Here is a 21,562-nt window from a genome sequence, read left to right on the forward strand (position 1 = left end):
CAGGTGGCCCTCTTGTGACTGGGCAATGACAGCTGGGACCACATGCACTCAACGCGTGTGGCTCGGGGTGGGGCAAAGATCAGGGAACAGGAGGCTCCCCCAAGGTCTAGAATGTCTGGGGGAAAGTTCTCTTCCAGCTATTTTTAGATTAGGAGTCAGGTAGGAAAAGCATATTTTCACACAATATTTTGTACTCCAAAGCTTCTCGACCAATGTACTATCTGAAATATATTCATATCCACCTGCCAACACACACACAAACTCCATCTCTCTCCTCTCATTTTGCCTCTCTCTCTCTCTCCCCCTCTCTCATAAATGTCAGGTCTTTCTTCCTGCTTTCCAGAACATTTTTTGGCCTTTTTCTATAGCTAGACCTTGCTGCTCATCCTCCTTCTTCATCCCAAACTGCCAGTATCCCAGGGTCTCGGATCATTTCTGAAGTTTTAATCAAATTAATGGAATCCTTTAGATATGAGAAAGGAATATACAAATGTCCACATGCAGCTCCTGATACTACAATTACTTATTTTAAAAGCTCTGTCTGGGACTTCCCTGGCGGTGCAGTAGAGAAGAATCCATCTGCCGATGCAGGGGACACCGATTTGATATGTGGTCTGGGAAGATTCCACATGCCTTGGAGCAACTAAGCCTGTGCACCTCAACTTCTGAGCCCACACTCCAGAGTCTGTGAGCCGCAACTACTGAGCCCGGGTGCTGCTACTGATGGAGCCTGTGCCGCCTAGAGCCCGCGGCTGCGACCACCGAAGTCCGCGTGCCTACAGCCCGCGGCCGCCCAACGGCTGAAGTCCGCGTGCCTAGAGCAAGGAGAAGCCACCACACTGCAACCAAGAGTAGCCCCCGCTCGCCACAACAGAGAAGGTGTCCAGCTCTGAAGACCCAGTGCCCAAAAAAACCTTAAAAAAAGCCTACTTTGTTTCCCACCCCTCTAAATTATAAATGTTACTACTTTCATTCTTTACCTCTGTCTTCATTTATTACAGAAATGACTTGATGTTACCAAGTTAGCCTTCAATGGTTCTTTTCATTTACCCATGCTCCGTTATAGTCCTTTGTGGTTATCAACGTTTACCAGTTATAATTGTAACATATACACAAATCAGGTTTACTTTTTCACATAATGCTGTGTAGTAAACAGGCTCCCACTCTGCTCTCTAGTTTTCCTCTTTACCTCTTTTAATGATTGTACTTCATCGACCGGTTGCACCATGCTTTCCTTATATATTCCCACTATGGCCCTTCTGAGTAATATTTAAAATTTAGGTTAAAAATAACAGTGCAACTAAGGTCTTAATGCAGAGAACCTTTCTCTCCTTTTGGATTATTTTTTCATAAAAAATTCCTAGGTGTGCAGTTACTGCAAGAAAGGATACAAATGTAGAAGAAATGTAGCCCACAAACATTTTAATTTTTCCTGCTTCGGCCCTTATGCAGAGAATGGTTGCTCCCCACTGAGGCAGACAGTTTGGATGAGAGCCTCTAAGATCCCCTTTGCTGTTCGAGAGCCCATCATTCTAAAATGATGCTGCGAAAAGCCTACCCGTTCTGAAGTCAAGAGACAAACATAAGTGTGCTGGACGTGTCTGTGGACTCCTGGTGAACTAGTGACAGCTCTGGCCCTGGAATGACACCAACGAGGTGCTGAGGAAGCAGGGAATCCTGGGCAGGGGGTTCTGTGCACCCCAGCACCCTGGTCGACAGACAGATGGACAGGCAAACCTCTTTCTCCCTTCCACACATTGAGCTGCCCCAGCCAGAATGGCTCTAATTATGAACACATGGACACAGACCCCACTGAGATGGTGGGTCCCACCCATGGCAGCCCATCTATGCCCAGAACTAGAAGACTTGTGGGGGGTCAATAAGCTGGGATTGAGGGGTGGTGGGGCAGCAGGTCCAGCCGTAGTCCCGGCCAGTGAGACAAGCCCCACTGTATTCAGGTCGAAACAGGGAAATGGTTTTGCTGATGTTTGTATTCTCCAGCTCCCCTGAGAAGCTGGATAATAAATAAGTGACAATAACAGATTGCACACTGTCAGCGCGGGCACTTTTTTGCCCCTAGAGAATTAATCTTTAATAACAGCACAGATGACATGTGGTGGGAGTTGTCGCTGACACTGGTGTTTTGTGGGCCTCAATAAATCACATCAGCTTGGAGGCTCATGAACGGACCCACTTGTTGGGTGCTGTCTGCTGACCATCACTGGGTCCTGGGAAGGATCCTGGGGCTCTGAGTCAGAAGGCTTGATTCTGTAACCTCCTGACCGCTGAATTTTAGTCCAGTGATGGTACCAATCTGGGCCTCAGTTTTCCTATCTTTAAAATGGGTATAATTCTCTCACTCTCACAACATTGTTTGCAGAAGATTCCATGAGGCAATGACCACAAAAAGCCCTGTAAAATATGGCTATGACTATTATAGTCATAATAGTCCAAAAGGGTAAGAAGTTGATAGGTTTGGGAGCAGAGTGCTTGGCATCTCTCTTCTCACAGGAAAATCATTCAAAGGATCCTCCCTTGCCAAGAAAACAGGTGCAATATGGCAAAGCACAAAAATCAGGTGACAAAGGGCCCAGGGTGAGGGGCAGCAGTGAGGTGCCACTCCTGCTGTGGCAAGTGTTGATGTGAAAACAGCCATAACAAACGCATATAAAGTGCTTCTCATGGACGGAGCCGTGCTGAGTGCTTTACACACAGGATCTCATTTAATCCTCATAAGACTCTGTGAGGCAATTGCCCTCACTATCTGATTTCACGGATGAGAAGACACACATCTGGGGAGGGGCAGAGCCATGCCTGGAAAGCAAGGGACCCTACAGCCATCTCGCCTTTGCTCAGAGGTCACCTGCCTCAGCTGGCTGTCCCCTACCCATGCGTAGCCCAGCCAGGCTATGGAGCTAAGTTGGTGGGGGGGCGCATTGGTGTGGAGGCTGCTGACTGCACAGAGACTGCTCAGCCCTGCAGGAACGCAGAGGGGAACCTGGGAGGGCCAGGTCTCTCCATTTTCCAAGAGCGTATATACAAGTCAGGATTGATAGGAAAAAACCTCCTGATATTTCAATGTTAACAACTTATTAAAACTTTCAAGAGCTCTGTGAGTCGACTCCATTCCAAACAGAAAGCTGTGTGTGCGTGGGCCCTGGTCGCTGGCTCCCAGCTTGGGCTCTCTGAGGCAGGAGCTCAGTTTCCTTGCAGAGGTTTGCATTGTTACCATGGCCCTTCTGAAGCCAAGGGGGCTGGCTGTGAAATAATGACCATCAGAAGAGAGGCCAAGTGCTGCCTACTGGGCTCTGCTGGGATGTGGAGTATGATCACATGTAACTACAGATCCTAGTCCTCGCAAGGCAGGTGATATGGATCCCGTTTTGCACATAAGAAGTAGGAACTCAAGAGGGGTTAGTGATGTGTGCCAGGCTGCTCAAGAGGAAGTGGGCTGGAACCAGGAATGACTGACTCCTAAGCAAGAGTTCTCTCTGCCCCATGGGGCAAATTACGAGTGTTGGGTGGGGAGGGACGTGGGCTTTGAGTAACGGCAAGCAGGGAACAGAGTGCTCAGTCCTGTCTGCCATTACCAGTGAAGTCTAAGTCAAAGGCGGCTCACTGGGGTACTCACAGCACTCGGAGGGACCGCAGCCCGTTGAAGGAGTGGACGGGGATGCACCGCAGCCGGTTGTAGCTCAGGATCCTGTGGAAAAGGACACACAGGCTCTGTTGGCCCCTCCTAGTCTCAGCTATTGCCGCATGCATATGAGTCCACACTGTGCACCAGCCAAAGCAAATGGTTTCTTTACCTTCTCCAATTTAATAAACTGGCAGAAAGCCCCCTGAGGATAAAGGGAAGAGAAGCATCCCCTGCCACTCCAGAAGCTCACGGTTCCATCTCCCCGTTTCCTCCTGGGCTCCTAGAAGGCTGGCCCCTGACCAGCTTTGCTGTCATCTCCCTCTACTGTCAGATGGTGAGTGCTCACAGTGCACAGAGCTAATGGGCAATAAATGGGTCTGAAAGTGAAGTCGCTCAGTCGTGTCTTGACTCTTTGAGACCCCGTGGACTGTAGCCCACCAGGCTCCTCTGTCCATGGGATTTTCCAGGCAAGAATACTGGAGTGGGTTGCCATTTCCTTCTCCAGGAGATCTTCCCAACCCAGGGATTGAACCCAGGTCTCCCGCATTTGTAGGCAGACGCTTTACTGTCTGAGCCATGAGGGAAGTCCAAATGGGTCTGAGCAAAATATAATTGAGTAGGGAAAATTCACAAATCACAGAAGGTATTCCAGACATGAACTTCAGAAGCAATTAGGTGCCAACCCCTTTCTACCTGCCCAGAGTTATGACCTATTTTGCTTCCCTTCTGATGATGAGGGTCTGCCCTGTGCTGGGTCAGCCACCGTCCTGAGGATCACTAGAGCAGGGCACGTAAGCCTGAGGGACAGCGGAAGGATGCACTTTGTGCCAAGTCCATGTTAAACACAGTAGCTCTCTGTACTCACAGGGTGGAGAGGTGAGACATGTTGCTGAAGGTGTAGTTGGTCAGCATGCCAATGCTGTTGTTGCTCAGGTCACTAGGAAAAGAAAACAGAAGGGTCACATTGCATTGTTAGTTGCATGCGAAGGGGGTCTTCCCAACCGCCACGCATGCATATGTGCCTCCCAAGCATCCATCCATTCATTCATTCACCCACTCACCCATCTATCCATCCACCCATCTTCCCATCTCATCCCATGTTTATCCACCCATCCATCCATCTACCTGTCCATCTGTCTATCCACTTATCTTCCAATCCATCCATGTATCTAGCCATCCATCCATTCCTCCATCTTCCTATATGTCCATCAGTCCATCTGTCCATCAGCTCATCCATCCATGTGTCCATCTGCCCATTCATCCACCCATCTGCCCATCTGTCTGTCCACCCATCTGTTCATTCACCAAGCTGTCCATCAGTCCAACCTTCTGTCTGCCTATCCATCCATCTACCCAACCCATCCATCCACCCATCTATGCATCCTCCCATCTGTCCATCAGCCCATCTATCCATCAGCCCATTCGTCTGTCCATCTACCTGTTCACTTCACTGCCCATCTGCCCATCCATCCATCTATCTACCCATCCATCTATTCACCTATCCACTCATTAGTACAAATGTTCATTTTTAATTGAAGATTTATTCAATCAGTCATTCAAGTAACTGCCATTTATTCATTCATCCATTTATACAGCTGTCTACTCATCAAATTTATTCTACCAGCAAAACCTAATGCACAAGATAACAGTTTCTTCTTGTTCTAGAGTTTTTTATTCCCTTTGATCAATTCTTGCTTTCACAGTCCCTCCACCTTCCCTCTCTCCCAGCATTCATTTTCTCCCATCTTATCACATTCTTTCTTAGAGGGAATGAGGTTGGTGGGAGTGTGATCCTCTGCCAACTGCAAGCTCCAGCTTCTCACCAGGGATACATATCCAGAGCAGTGGTTTTCAGCATCAGCTGTACATTAGCATCAGCTGGGGGGCTTTATGTCCTCCGAGACCTGAGTTTCATGGCCAGATATTCTGATTTAACTAGTCCAGTGTGGGCTTGGGCATCAGTGTTTAAAACAAAGCCTAAAGTATTGTGATGATTCCTACCATCAGCTGAGGTCCAGGGCCATTGCCCAGGGCTCCCTGCCCATTAGCACATGGGGCATCTTTCAACTACCAGTTGCCCAGGGATCCTGCCTGCCCTCTTGGTGAGGCAGTGAGGCTGTTGAGAGACAGAGCTCATGGACCAGCCAGCTTCCTGAGCCCCACTCACGCCTAGCGGCCCTGCTCCTCCTTCAGGGGTTTTCCTGGGTTTTGGCAGACTTGGAGACAGTGGCAGCTCCCACCTGAAGGAGTCTCAATTTGAACTATCTCCCTGGGTCGGAAAGATGCCCTGGAGAAGGAAATGGCAACCCACTCCAGTATTCTTGCCTGGAAAATCCCATGGACAGAGGAGCCTGAAGGTCTACAGTCCATGAAGTCGCAAAAGAGATAGACATGATTTAGCAACTATACAACAAACAACTTAGAACCTTTACTGAGTAACTAAAGAAGCAGGAAGAAGAAAAGGCAAATTTGTGCTTTTGGCCATCCTGAGTGCAGCCACTGCTTGCAAGAAACTGAAGACTAAGGGATCTCAGGAATTTAATTGGGAGCCCAGAAGGTCAGAGGCTCCAAAGGCAAGGAGGGAGGTGACACAGGTGGCTACGGAGGCTGGGCTCTGGGTGCTTCTGTGTGCAATCCTCACTGGGTGAGGCCCAGCATATGTGGTTGGCCTGTTCTTCCTAGCTGTCCCCTGCTGCTCCACCCAGAGGGAGAAGGGCAGGAATGCCCCAACGGCTGCAATGCCATCCTCCCCTTCCTCTGCACCCATTTCTTAAACTCCCCTAGGAGAGAAAACTAAACATCCCACTGATGTCCCACTGATGCTGGGCTCCTTACATGAGTGTCAGATGTCGGAGGCTGGATAGCTCCTTGGGCACAGCTGTTAAGTGGTTTCCTTCCAGGTACCTGAAAGAGAGGTGCAGAGTTGTGCTGGGCAAAGAGATGCCTCCTGTGATTTCCCAGGCTGGACTGGGTCTCTGTTTTGCTCTCTCATAGTTATTCCCCTCCCGCCCTCCCCACCCCCCACCCCCCCCCCACTTCAAAGCACAAACTACATTTGTCATCTACTATTTATTCGCATGATTGTTCAACTAAGGATGCTTTTCCACTGGGCTGCTAACCTCCATGATGGCAGGGCTCTTGTCTAGATCTCGTCAAGAAAATTAGAGATAACAAGGGAACATTTCATGCAAAGAAGGGCACAATAAAGGACACAAATAGTATGGATCTAACAGAAGCAGAAGATATTAGGAAGAGGTGGCAAGAATACACAGAAGAACTGTACAAAAAAGATCTTCACGACCGAGATAATCACAATGGTGTGATCAGCAACCTAGAGCCAGACATTTTGGAATGATGTCAAGTGGGCCTTAGGAAGCATCACTATGAACAAAGCTAGTGGACGTGATGGAATTCCAGTTGAGCTATTTCAAATCCTAAAAGATGATGCTATGAAAGTGCTGCACTCAATACACCAGTAAATTTGGAAAACTCAGCAGTGACCACAGGACTGGAAAAGGTCAGTTTTCATTCCAATCCCAAAGAAAGACAATGCCAAAGAATGCTCAAGCTACCACACAATTGCATGGATCTCACATGCTAGCAAAGTAATGCTCAAAATTCTCCAAGCCAGGCTTCAATAGTATGTGAATTGTGAATTTCAACTGCATTTAGAAAACGCAGATGAACCAGAGATCAAATTGCCAACATCTGCTGGATCATGGAAAAAGCAAGAGAGTTCCAGAAAAATATCTATTTCTGCTTTATTGACTATGCCAAAGCATTTGATTGTGTGGACCACAACAAACTCTGGAAAATTCTGAAAGAGATGGGAATACCAGACCACCTGATCTGCCTCTTGAGAAATCTGTATGCAGGTCAGGAAGCAACAGTGAGAACTGGACATGGAACAACAGACTGGTTCCAAATAGGAAAAGGAGTACGTCAAGGCTGTATATTGTCACCCTGCTTATTTAACTTATATGCAGAGTACATCATGAGAAATGCTGGGCTGGACGAAGCACAAGCTGGAATCAAGATTTCCAGGAGCAATATCAATAATCTCAGATATGCAGATGACACCATCCTTATGGTAGAAAGTGAAGAAGAACTAAAGAGCCTCTTGATGAAAGTGAAAGAGGAGAGTGAAAAGTTGGCTTAAAGCTCAACATTCAGAAAACTGAGATCATGGCATCTGGTCCCATCACTTCATGGCAAATAGATGGGGAAACACTGATAGACTTAATTTTTGGGGGCTCCAAAATCACTGCAGATGGTGACTGCAGCCATGAAATTAAAAGACGCTTACACCTTGGAAGAAAAGTTATGACCAACCTAGATAGCATATTAAAAAGCAGGCATTACTTTATCAACAAAGGTCTGTCTAGACAAAGCTATGGTTTTTCCAGCAGTCATGTGTGGATGTGAGAGTTGGACCAAAAGAAAGCTGAGTGCCAAAGAATAGATGCTTTTGAACTGTGGTGTTGGAGAAGACTCTTGAGAGTCCCTTGGACTGCAAGGAGATCCAACCAGTCCATCCTAAAAGAGATCAGTCCTGAATATTCATTGGAAGGACTGATACTGAAGCTGAAACTCCAGTACTTTGGCCACCTCATGCAAAGAGTTGACTCATTGGAAAAGACCCTGATGCTGGGAGGGATTGGGGGCAGGAGGAGAAGGGGATGACAGGGGATGAGATGGTTGGATGGCATCACGGACTCAGTGGACATGAGTTTGAGTAAACTCTGGGAGTTGGCGATGGTCAGGGAGGCCTGGCATGCTGCAGTTCATGGGATTGCAAAGAGTCGGATACAACTGAGCGACTGAACTGAACTGAAGGCCCCAGACAGTATACAGAGCGGCACACAGTAGGTGTTCAAGAAATTATTTGTTGAATAAAGCACGCACATTGTACCTGGCCCTCACAATATCCTTAACGTGGCAGGGATTCACAGATTCTGACAGAAGTTCAGAGAGGTTAAAACACTTGCCCAAGGTCACAACGTGAGCAATGGCTGAGTTAGGACTTGAACCCAGGTCTCTCTGACTCCAGTCTTTACCACAGTTCCCTATGGCCTCTACTTAGCTACTGGAGGGTGTGATGAGCTGAGCCAGGATTCACCTTCAGAACCCTAATTCCATGTTGAGCATCTCTGATGTACATCTCAAAACTGAGGAAACAGGCATGTACCTGAACCCCTGGGCACGGTCCGCAGCAGGATGACCATTCAGGAAGGGCCAGGGTTCAGAATAAGGGTGCATCAACAGGAGACTCCTCCTGGATAGACAGAGGCTGAGCCTAGACCTGCCTGGACTTTGGGGTCCTGTACCGCCCTACGCATCAGACACATGAATGTGGCTGAAGACAGAGAAGGCAGTCTTGTTTGAGGATGAATCACAAAGGTAATTGTTACCCTTGATAGGGGACGTGGGCCAATTCATTCATTTCCACCCTTGCTGTAAACCCTTTTCCCTGAGATTCCTGCTGCTTTAAGGACAAAATAGCAGAACTTTCAGGTGGTTTTTAATGCCTGCTCTGATCTCCTGGGTGAGTTTCCCTTGATATAAAGCTCTCAGAGTTTTTTCTTCTCTTATTAATAGTCAACCTCCAGCTGCTGCTCTTCAGTGATGCTCTGCCCGCCTTGGGCTCCATGAAGGCAAACACTGCGTCTACCTTTTTCTAGAGCAGGACTTCTCAACCTGCAGTGTACACGTCAATCACCTGGCATCTTCCTAAAAGGCAGATTCTGATCTAGTAAGTCTGCCTTCAGGTTGGAGAGTCTGCGCTTCTGATAGGCTCCTGGGAGACGGCGGAGCTCCTGGTCTACAGACCACATCTTGAGTAATGAGGTGCGGAGAAAGCAGTGGCACCCCACTCCAGTACTCTCGCCTGGAAAATCCCATGGACAGAGGAGCCTGGAAGGCTGCAGTCCATGGGGTCGCTGAGGGTCGGACACAACTAAGCGACTTCACTTTCACTTTTCACTTTCATGCATTGGAGAAGGAAATGGCAACTCACTCCAGTGTTCTTGCCTGGAGAATCCCAGGGACGGGGAAGCCTGGTGGGCTGCCGTCTCTGGGGTTGCACAGAGTCGGACACGACTGAAGCGACTTAGCAGCAGCAGCAGCAGCAGCAGCAGCACACTGCCAGGCTTCCAGTAGACCCATCACAAAATGAATGAATGGGACAAAATAGGTTAAAATAGGATACGGATAAGTTTGTCAATGCTTCCCAGGTGGCTCAGCGGGTCAAGAGTCCACCTGCTATGCTGGAGATGCAGGGGATGCAGGTTCAATCCCTGGGTTGGGAAGATCCCCTGCAGGGAGGGCATGGCAACCCACTCCAGTATTCTTGCCTGGAGAACCCCATGGACAGAAGAGCCTGGTGGGCTATGGTGCATGGGGTCGCAAAGAGTTGGACACGACTGAGCAAGCAGCATGCACGTGCCAGTTTGTCAATGACCAAACGGGGCTTAGCTCTAAGGACAAGTTGAAATGGGTAGTACCATAATTTAAGGCCAAGTGACTTTATCCCCGTGACTGGCCCCAAGGGATCCTCATGGCACAGAACGCGAGGGAGGGCCCCACGTGGCCTCTGGTTGCCTCGGCATGTTGAGTTAATGTCACTTTGATCCTCAGGTTCTGCTGTGTATCTATTCTGTGCTGAGAACTCTGCTAGATGCTGGGGGAGATACAAACATGACCAGACCCCATTTCTGCCTTCTGGGAGCTTGACCATCTGCGTAAAATTCAGCCACATGCACACACACACACACACGTGTGCACATGCACACACACATTTAGATTATGCCCTCAGGCAGAGGAGCTAAGACAAACATATTCACTGATGTTGTCATTTATTCAGGCAGAAATATTTACTGGGAAACTGAAATGTACCAGGTACTGTATATACTGGTGAATAGGCTGAGGTGGTCCTATTTTCTGGCATTTAAAATTTTAACGTGTGTATGGGGTCATGGAAGAGGTGAAGGGGGAGAAGGAGAGAGAGAAAGACACAAAGACACACACACACACACACACACACAGTAATGAAGATTACAAACTGCAACGTGTGTTCTGAAGGAAAGGAGCAAGATGCTACAGTAGAGAATGCCGCCGGCTTACTGCAGAAAGATGCAGCCAAGGAGGCAGTGCCCACAGGAGCGTGGAGCCTGGGGAGGGCCGTGAAGCTGAAGGGAAGAAGGCGGGGGAGGCCAGGCTGGTGGGTGGGGGAGGCCAGTCTGGGGCAGATCACAAGGCAGGCAGTTCATCCACCTGTCAGAACGGCCGCTACCAAACAGGCAAGGGACTTCCCTGGTGGTCTAGTGGTTAAGAATCCTTCTGCCCATGCAGGGGACGTGGGTTCAATCTCTGGTGCTGGAAGATCCCACACACCACAAGGCAACGAAGCCTGTGTGCCACGGCTGCTGAGTGGAAGCACTGCCACGACCGGAAGCTCTCGCCTGTGCTCTGAAACAAGAGCAGCCACGGCAGTAAGTCTGTGCGCCGCCGCGAGAGAAGAGCCCCGGCTGCCGCAGCTATAGAAGACCTATACGTGGCAACAAAGACCCGGAGCAGTCAAAAACTAATTAATTCAAAACTGTAAAAGAAAAAAGTCAAGAAACAACAAGGGTCAGAAAGGATGTGGAGAAAAGGGGTCACTCGTGCGTGTCCAGTTGCTCAGCTGTATTCAGCTCTTTGCCATTCCATGGACGGTAGCATGCCAGGTTTCTCTGTTCATGGATTTTTCCATGGAATTTTCCACTCAAGAATACTGGAGTGAGTTGCCGTTTCCTTCTCAGAAGGATCTTCCCGACCCAAGGATCAAACCTAAATCTCCTGCATTATCAGGCAGGTACTTTACCATTGAGCCAAATTTAAAATAGAACCACCATACATCTAGCGACTCCACTCCTGAGTAGTTATATAAATAAAAGAGAAACACTGGTCTGAAAAGATACGGGTACCCGATGGGCACAGCTGCCTTCTTTACCACAGCGAAGAGACGGAAGCAAACCAGGTGTCCACTGACTGGTGATGGATGAAGAAGATGGGGTGCGCATATACAAGGGGTACTACTCAGCCTTAAAAGGGTGAGATTCTTCCATTTGAGCAGCATGGATGGGCCCAGTAGATATTATGTAATTAAAATAAGTCAGACAGAGAAGGCCAAAAACTACGATTTCACTTAAATGTGGAATCTAAAAACCGAAACAAGCAAAACGGAAACAGACGTAGAGATGCAGAGAACTGGTGGCTGCCAGAGGGGAGGGAGGCTAGATGAAGTAAGTGAAGGGGATTAGGGGACACACATTTTTGACTATTAAAAAAAAAAGTCACGGGAAGGAGACGCACAGCATAAAGAACATAGTGAATAATATTGTATATGAGGGTGGACGGTAACTGGCCTTACTGGGGTGATCATTTCATAATGTATAAAAATACTGAATCACTATGGTATACACCTGAAACTAATACAGAATGCTAATTATCACTCAGTTAAAATCCAAACCTGGAACTTCCCTGATGGTTCAGTGGGTAAGACTCCACATTCCCTTTGGGGAAGAATGGATACGTGTACCTGTATGACTGAGTGCCTTTGCTGTTCACCTGAAACTATCACAATATTGTTAGTCGGCTATACCCTAATGCAAAATAAAACGTTTATAGAAAAAGAAACTCCACGCTCAGATCAAACAGAGGGCTCAGGTTTGATCCCTGGGCGGGGATCTAGATCCCACATGCCACAGTGAAGATACTGTGTGCTGCAGCGAAGACCCAGCGCAGCTACGAAACAAAACCTAAAGCCACCCTCCACCCCAAACAGGAGCCTCGAGACAGCTGAAGAGAGACGCATGAGAGTCCAGTCAATCTGAAAGGAAATCGATCCTGAATAGTCTTTGGAAAGACTGATGCTGAAGCTGAATCTCCAATACTTTGGCCACCTGGTGCAAAGAGCTGACTCATCTGAGAAGACCCTGATTCTGGGAAAGATTGAGGGCAGGAGGAGAAGGTGATGACAGAGGATGAGATGGTTGGATGGTATCACTGACTCAATGGACATGGGTTTGGGTGGGCTCCACGAGTTGGTGATGGACAGGGAAGCCTGGCGTGCTGCAGTCCACGGGGTTGCAAAGAGTAGGACACACCTGAGCGACTGAACTGACTGACTGAAGACAGAAAAAATCCAAAGGGCAAGGAGAGACGATGACTGCAGACAGGCGCAGGGGCTGGTGTTTGGGGAAACTTCCCGAACGCCTCTTCCCCAGCATCACCTGCAGGACACCTATACTCTGTGGACACTGACCCTGCCCCTCATCAGGTGATGGCAGCGGAGAGGCAGGCAAGTGAGATGAGGCTTCCAGCTCTCTCTGCTGGGCAGGGAGGCTGTGGGTTGGTGGGATTCCGGGGCCTGCTCAGGCTGAAGGAGGGGAGACAGGCTGCACGGGGCCGCCACCCGCTCACCTGCAGGAAGTGTTTTGTGGACAGTGTGGCACAGAGGGAAGCTGGGAGGCAGGAGCTGGGTGAGTGAGCAAGGCTGGTTGAGGCACTGGGCCAGAAGCCGTCTCTGCTGGAGGGAGACTAATCAGCCCCCGGGGAGGGCGAGGCTGGGGGGAGTCTGGCCTCGCGGGGCAGTAATCTCCCACCCTCTTCTTCAGCTCATTCTCTCACTCTCTTCAGTTGCTTTGCTACAGTTACTTGGCAAACTTGAGGCATCTAAGATGAAACCCAGAATAAGATCCCCGAACACTCCAAGCCTCCTTGCTGGGATCTTCATCGTAGGCCCTGGGGCTGGCACATCTGAGGCTGGGCCTGTGGCTTGGGTTTGCTGTGCGGCTCTGGGAAAATTACTTAACCTGCGTTATCTTGTCACAGGTAACACAGTGACAAGAAGACTAACAAAGCCGAAGCAAACCTCACCGACATTCGCTGATATGTTTACCACAGTGCTTTGGGACAGAGATTCTGGTCTATTATCTCATTTGTCCTCCGAAGCTGGGGGTGTGAACGCGTGTTTTGCTGGGTACTTTCATCCATCTTGTTGGTGAGAACACTAAGGTTCAGAGAGGTGAGCAGGAAGTACAGAAACCAGGATCTGCTGGACTCTGGGGCCTGAGAAGTGGCGCTGTGCTACTCGGCCTCTCCACTCTGTCCTCTTACTTTCAGTTTTGGCCACCTCAGCCCAACAGGCTATGCTCGGCCCGATAACACTGGTCGGCTCTGTCACCAGCGCTGGTGACGTCTGTACGCTGCATGAAGCAGCGGGTTTGCCAGTTTTGTTTCCTGCTATATCCCATAGTTGGAGAAGGAAACGGCAACCCACTCCAGTACTCTTGCCTGGAAAATCCCATGGATGGAGGAGCCATAGTGTAGTGTTCAGCTCATGGTAGAGCCTCAAATATTTGTTGAATGAATGAATTTAGAGAAAGGCTGTTGTAGGACCATAGTCAAGGAACACCCTGAGTCCAGCCCATTTCGATGGGTAGGGCAGGCCATGCTCCATAAACGCGCGTATCTGCCAAACAGCTGAAGAAACGCATGAACGGCCACTGGGATTCGGGGGTGCCGACAGCATCCTCACCTGTCTGAAAGAGGTTCAGGACCCTGCAGGATGGGCAGCATGACACAGCTGATGCTGGGGCCCCTGGAGCCCACCACACCTGGCCCCTGGGTGCCAGCCTGGCTGTGGGTAGGGCTGTGTTGATTGTTTCGGCCTCCCTCCTGCTTAAAGTCCTCCGTCTCCTACAGCTTGCTGGAGAAGAGCTGCCCACCTTTGCCCAAATCCTGCACAGCCTTCTATGGTCTGTCCCGTGTCAGCCAGGATTCTCCAGAGAAAGTGACCAATAGGGAAACATAACCATATTATATGCACATATACACATACGTGGAGGGAGAGGGCGATGAGAGAAGTTATTTTAAGGAAGGTCAGGCAAGCAGACTTAAAGCAGCATTTTTACACTATAATCTTGAGGCAGAATTCCCTCCTTTCCAGAAAACCTCAGTTTTTCTTAAGGCCTTTACCTGATTCTGTGAGGCCCACCTCCACATTAGAAAAATAACCTCCTTTACTTACAAAGTACACTGATTGTAGATGTTGATTATATCTACAAACTGTCTTCATAGCACCATCTAGCTCATGTTTGCCCAAACAACTAGGCACCACAGCCTGGTCAAATTGACACAGGAAATTCACCCCTGCCTGCCTCTCTGGTTCACCTTACGGCAAACTCTCCCCTGACTTCTGGTTCGACTTCCGCTGACCTTACCCCTCCCGGAACGCCCCCTGCTCTGTTTGGTGGGGCAGTCAGGTCTTTGCACCTGCTGGTCCCTCTTCTCCCCGCGTCTGGTGAAGTCACGCTGCCGCCAAGACCGTGGCTCAAGCACTGCTTCCCCGACACCACCCCTGCGCTGCCTGGCGTCGTCCTTTGGGTGACTGTGAAGACGGGGGCAGAACGCAGTCTCTTTCGCTCACGGCAGCATCCCACATGCCGGCAGTAGATGCTCAGGAAACGTCGTCTGTGTGATGAAGACCCCAGAACTCCCAAGGCGTCACTGCAGTTGGCACTGTGGAGCTGAATGGGAGCAGTGAGGGAGCTGTTTTAAGTACAGAATATCCCTGGTGATCTGGCACTGAGGCTCAGAAGATGCAGAATCAAACGGTTTCCCTTCAGAAATGCAGATGCAGTTGTGTGGGAAAGCATTCTTTGTAGGAAGCCCTTCACGAACACTCTGAACTCCAAACTTGCCTGTAGCCTGCAGCCTGGGCCCCAGAGGGACCCTTTAGAAGATTGCACTCTTGCCCTATCAGCCTTAGAACTACCAGAGCATTTCCAGCGGGTCAACCTCTGCATTGATCTGCATTTAAATGCTCTGTTTCAGCCTCAGCACTAGCGAGAGCACACATCTGCCTTGCATGAAAATCCACACGGAGCTATGTCAAATGGATGGTTCCGCATCTCCACTCTGAGCTTTGTGGTGCTGATAAGGGCCCCTCAGACCTACTGAATGGTGGAGGATGAGGAGGGTGGCCACCTTCCAGGAACCCCAACTCCAGACCAGGAGTCCACAGGGGGACCTCTGAGTGAGCCTAGGCAACTCAGGAGTCAGGAAGCTGAGGCTCATGTCCTGGCTCCACTAGCTAATAGCTGTGTGACCTGGGACAATTTACTTACCCTCTCTGAGTTTGTGTTGCGTCATCTGTAAAATGGTGTTGATAATTATTTCACCTTGAAATGATTATGATGATTAGACGAGAGTTTTTATGGAAAGCCTTGGAGCAGTGCCTGGCTCCAATACCTTTGAATTGTTCAGTACATTTTGAACATATAGAGAAGAAGATAGAAGTGTTAGTTGCTCAGTTGTGTCCAACTCTTTGCAACCCCAGGGACTGTAACCTGCCAGGCTCCTTTGTCCATGGAATTCTCCAGGCTAGAATACTGAGTGGGTAGCCATGTCCTTCTCCAGGGGATCCTCCTGACCCAGGGACTGAACCCAGGTCTCCTGCATTGCAAGCAGATTCTTTACCATCTGATTACATATGTATATACCTCACCTCTCTGAGCTTGCATTTCATCTGTTTACACATGCAGATACATTCATATATATACACACATCTGTCTCCCCATCCAACAATAAATTTGATTACTGAAAGATAGATAATGATCCCCTGGCTGCCTATTCTCCAGAGTCTGCTTCCAGAGTAATATTTCTAAAATGAGAATCATATCATGTCACTTTCCTGTTTAAAAATTTCTCCTTGGCTCTCACATTTCTCCCGGGATAAAGAGGCAGCCCTCCAAACAGCCTACAAGCATGCACACGGCCCTCCCCAAGTTTCCAGGATGCACCGACCCCTGAACCATTCCGTCTGCTGCGTCTCTTGGTCTTCTCAGTTTCTTGCCTTTAAGATCTTTCCCCCTTGGGGGTCTTCCTAGAACACTTTCTTCCCGCTCCTTCCTGTGCTTTGTTTCCTGGGAAATGCTACCCCGATACCTGAAAGCCTGATTCACTGGGGGGCTTCTGCACTGTTTGTCTCCCCGCTGCTAAGTTTCTGACATCAGGGGTCTTATCCGTCATGGAAGCTGCTGTGTTCCCAGCTTCTGCAATGGGATCTGGCGTGAGAAACTCCACGAACACGTGACTGAGCAAAGGGGGCTTTCTCAGGCCTCCCTCAGTCCCCCTCTCAGATGGCCATGCCTGCCTGCCAGCCGAGAAGCATCTTCTCCTGCAGTCATCTGCTGAGGTCTCCTCCCGGCCAGGGTCTGTGCCAGGACTCCTGAGTGCCACTGTGCCCACAGCCAGTCTGCTCTCAAAGGTGCGGTCAGCTCCCTCCAGCTGGCTGTAGGCAATTTCTGCCCTTCTTGCTGGGCCAAATAAAGGCAAGGATGCAGTCAGAGCTGAGCAGCTGCTTTAGAAAGTGCTTAGAGGAACCTGCCCAGGACAGGGGGTCACAGAAAGCAGCAGCCTCTTCTTGGGCAGCAGCTGGCATTGCTAGCGCAGGTCCAGCTGTCAGGACAGACCCAGCTGGAATCACTGACAGGTCCCTACTGCTTCGCAGCGGGAGTGCTGTGCCTGCCCTCTCCCTGCCTGAACGCAGGTGGCAGGTCCGCAGGAGACTGGCTATCTTCTGCAAATGCCCAATAAGCTGGGCCACTGGGCTGGGCACACAGCGACCTGTGCTTCTGCCAAACAGAGGGAGGAGTGTAGTGGCTCAAGGATGGGCCTGTGGATCAGATCGACCTGGACTTGTGTTTATGTTCTGCTGCTTCTTGGCAGCATCATTTTAAGAAATTACTCAGGGACTTCCCTAGTGGTCCAATGGCTAAGATGCTGTGCTCCTAATACAGGGGCCTGGGTTCCATCCCTGGTTGGGGAACTAGATCCCGCGTGCTGCCACTAGGAGTCCACATATGGCAATGAAGTTCCTGCATCCTGCAACTAAGATTCAGCACAGCCAAATTAGAGAGAAAGAAAGAGCAAGAAGTTATCCAGCCTTCCTGTGTCTCAGTTACCTCATCTGCAAAATGGAAATAAGTCCCACATGCTGCCTTGTCAGACTAGGGGGAGGATTAAATGAGATCACAGCTGAGAAGATCTGGCACAAGTAAAGCTCTCTAAATGATAGCCCTGGTGGATTTTACAGTCAGGGCATTTTTCCTTGCTCTCCTAATGGTTTCAGTGGGCAAAACCTCCTGGATTCCTCCCTGGTCCAAAGTACATCTGTCCACATTACTCATCTGTGCTCATCACTTGGCTCCTCCTCCTCCTTTTTTTTTTTTTTTTGTTTTGGCTGGACCATGCAGCACAGGGGATCTTAGTTCCCTGACCAGGGATTGAAACTGCACCCCTGCAGTGGAAGGTGGATTCTGAGCCAGTGGACCACCATGCCACGGAAGCCCCTTTTCTCCCGGTTTTGCATGCATATCCATTACCTAATTAGGTTGGAGATGAGGAGAAAGTTTCATCCGAGCTACTTGCTGTACCCCAGACCCCCCTCCTAGTTGTACCTCTAGCCCCTCATAGTTGACCAGTGCTGGGCTAGGTCCTTCCATCAGTGCATTCTTGTCATCACCTCCCGCCGCACTCACTCCCAAAGAGCTGTGTCTCAGCCCTGTGCCCTTCTGGCCAAGCCCCGGCCCTTTAAGTTTTTCAGTGTGTGTGTGTGTGTGCGTGTGCACGTGTGTGCTTCTGCACTGCTGTCCTGCTGCCCATGATCCCTCAGATCCCATCTCCCTATAGAAATCCTTTCTTTCCACAGTTGAGATGGGGGAGGTAGGTCATCCCTCCCTTCCTCTCTCTGTGGGAGGTCAGCGGTAGGACACCAAGAAAAAAATCAGGTCCTTCTACCAGAAGTATTAACAACACTTCCCTGATACTGACCAGGAGCGGATATGCACGAGCTCCCTCTACTGGCACTCGATTCTCATCCTCCTCTTTAGCCCTTAGGAAGATGTAGGCTTGCAAAGTTTGTTTACAGAACCAAGAAGGCCTGCTGTCAGTAACATTCCCTTAAGTGGAAGCAAGCCGATTTTAGGTATAAGTTTTCTCAGAGTGGTAAGTCTGAGTCTAAAAAGCTCATAGATGGAGTAACAAAATTTCTGAAGCCAATGAGGCTCCACCTTTGCAGAGAAGATTTGTGCCGGTGGCCTTGCAGCTCAGATGTCCCGCGCTTGATTCTGCTCTGCGTTTTTGTTTTCGGCAGCACCGCGTGGCTTGTGGGATTTTAGTTCTCAAATCAGGGATTGAACCTGGGCTCTGGCAGTGAAAGCGCTAAGTCCTAACCACTGGCCTGCCAGGAAATTTCCCTTGCTCTGCTTTTAATAAGACGTCTCAGGCTTGCTTTTAAATCAGGAACTCGATGCTGACTTCTAATGGGTGGCTGGCTGTATTCTTTGCCTGATAGTATGTAACAAGCTGAGTGGTTCTTAAAGTGTAGTCCCTAGATGCCTATGCGGCTCCTGCTTCAGGGGTCTATGAGGCTAAAACAATTTTTGCGATAAGATTAAAACACTGTTTTCCTTTTATGCTGTGTGAGTAAAAGTGTTGGCACCTCCGGACGAACTAAGGCAGCGGCATCAAGCGATATTAGTAGCCACTACTCTACACCTCCACACGTTTGAAGGTTAAAAGACAAGCCGGTTTCACTTCAGAACGCCCTTTCTGAAGCAGTAAAAAGTTATTAATTGTATTAAACCTTGACTCTTGAGCACACAAGTTTTTAGTGTTCTTGACCAAATGGGAAGTGTGCCTAAGGCCTTTCTGTGCTATAGGAAGGACATTAGCTGTCTTGAGGAAAAGCACCTGGGCAACTCAGTTACAAGCAGAACTGTTTTTTTTTTTTTTTTCTTCTTCTTCTTTCATAAAACACCATTTTAACTTAAAAGAATGACTAGCAAACAGATGATTCAGAGTTGGGTATTTAGTAGACAATGTCTTGACAATGAAGAGAGTGAGCCTGGCACTCCAGGTACAACAACTGACAGATTTTGTGGAAGATGAGAAAATCTGAGCTTCCACATGAACATTAAAGATTTGGAAATCTCGTAACTGCCACCCAGGACTTGAGAGGGTCCCCTTAATTCAAGACCTTCCTGATGAGATCAGTGGTGACCATTAATGGCTATCACATTTTTTTTTATATCGTATAATGCCATGTGTCGACATTGAGAAAAATCTGCAAAACTGAGCAAAGCAATATTTTCCAAATGACCAGTGCATATAAGAACATGAATCAGGGAGAAAGTCACATTACAAATGCAAGATAGATCAGCGGATTTTAAAGTAGAATATAAAGAGCCCATTGATATGGTTTCGAGTTTCACACTACAACTAGCCTTTAAGAAATAACCACTAGGTACTGGGTACATGTAAACCAATGAAGTTAGAACATACCCTCACACCGCACACAAAAATAAACTCAGAATGGCTTAAAGGCTTACATATAAGACAAGACACTGCCAAACTCCTAAAAGAGATCATAGGCAAAACATTCCCTGATATAAATTGTACCAATGTTTTCTCAGGTCTGTCTCCCAAGGCAATAGAAATAAGCACAAAAATAAACAAACAGGATCTAATCAAATTTATAAACTTTTGCACAGCAAAGGAAACCACAAACAAAACAAAAAGACAAGCTAAGACTGGGAGAAAATAACAGGGAGAAGGTATTTGCAAACGATGTGCCTGACAAGGACTGAATTTCCAAGATATTCAACAGTCCCTATAATTCAATAGCGAAAACCCAAACAACTCAATTGAAATACGGACAGAAGACCTAAATAGACATTTCTCCAAAGAGGACACACAGATGGCCAAGAGACACATGTAAAGATGTCCACCATCTCAGTTCAGTTCAGTCACTCAGTCGTGTCCGACTCTTTGTGACCCCATCAATCGCAGCACGCCAGGCCTCCCTGTCCATCACCAGCTCCCGGAGTTCACTCAGATTCACATCCATCGAGTCAGTGATGCCATCCAGCCATCTCATCCTGGGTCATCCCCTTCTCCTCCTGCCCCCAATCCTTCCCAGCATCAGAGTCTTTTCCAATGAGTCACCTCTTCGCATGAAGTGGCCAAAGTACTGGAGTTTCAGCTTCAGCATCATTCCTTCCAAAGAAATCCCAGGGCTGATCTCCTTCAGAAAGGACTGGTTGAATCTCCTTGCAGTCCAAGGGGCCCTCAAGAGTCTTCTCCAACACCACAGTTCAAAAGCATCAATTCTTCGGCACTCAGCTTTCTTCACAGTCCGACTCTCACATCCATACATGACCACTGGAAAAACCATAGCCTTGACTAGGACCTTAGTCGGCAAAGTAATGTCTCTGCTTTTGAATATACTATCTAGGTTGGTCATAACTTTTCTTCCAAGGAGTAAGCATCTTTTAATTTCATGGCTGCAGTCACCATCTGCAGTGATTTTGGAGCCCAGAAAAATAAAGTCTGACACTGTTTCCACTGTTTCCCCATCTATTTCCTATGAAGTGATGGGACCAGATGCCATGATCTTCGTTTTCTGAATGTTGAGCTTTAAGCCAACTTTTTCACTCTCCTCTTTCACTTTCATCAAGAGGCTTTTTAGTTCCTCTTCACTTTCTGCCATAAGGGTGGTGTCATCTGCATATCTGAGGTGATTGATATTTCTCCCGGCAATCTTGATTCCAGCTTGTGTTTCTTCCAGTCCAGCGTTTCTCATGATGTACTCTGCATAGAAGTTAAATAAGCAGGGTGACAATATACAGCCTTGACGTACTCCTTTTCCTATTTGGAACCAGTCTGTTGTTCCATGTCCAGTTCTCACTGTTGCTTCCTGACCTGCATACAGATTTCTCAAGAGGCAGGTTAGGTGGTCTGGTATTCCCATCTCTCTCAGAATTTTCCACAGTTTATAGTGATCCACACAGTCAAAGGCTTTGGCATAGTCAACAA

At 48.5% G+C, this 21,562-nt stretch overlaps 1 protein-coding gene across 1 annotated transcript in view; it reads right to left on the reverse strand.

Annotated features, from left to right (window-relative positions):
* The window catches only part of SLIT3 (slit guidance ligand 3), a 719,548-nt gene that overhangs the window by 59,783 nt on the left and 638,203 nt on the right, over nucleotides 1-21,562 (reverse strand). The window contains exons 21-23 of the mRNA XM_018065519.1: nucleotides 6,476-6,544; nucleotides 4,506-4,577; nucleotides 3,632-3,703 (exon numbers count right to left, since the gene is read on the reverse strand). Of these exons, the coding sequence (XP_017921008.1) occupies nucleotides 3,632-3,703; nucleotides 4,506-4,577; nucleotides 6,476-6,544 (213 nt within the window). The remainder of the gene's footprint in view (nucleotides 1-3,631; nucleotides 3,704-4,505; nucleotides 4,578-6,475; nucleotides 6,545-21,562) is intronic.

Source organism: Capra hircus, chromosome 20, assembly GCF_001704415.2.
Source record: "Capra hircus breed San Clemente chromosome 20, ASM170441v1, whole genome shotgun sequence".
Taxonomy (NCBI): Eukaryota; Metazoa; Chordata; class Mammalia; order Artiodactyla; family Bovidae; genus Capra; species Capra hircus.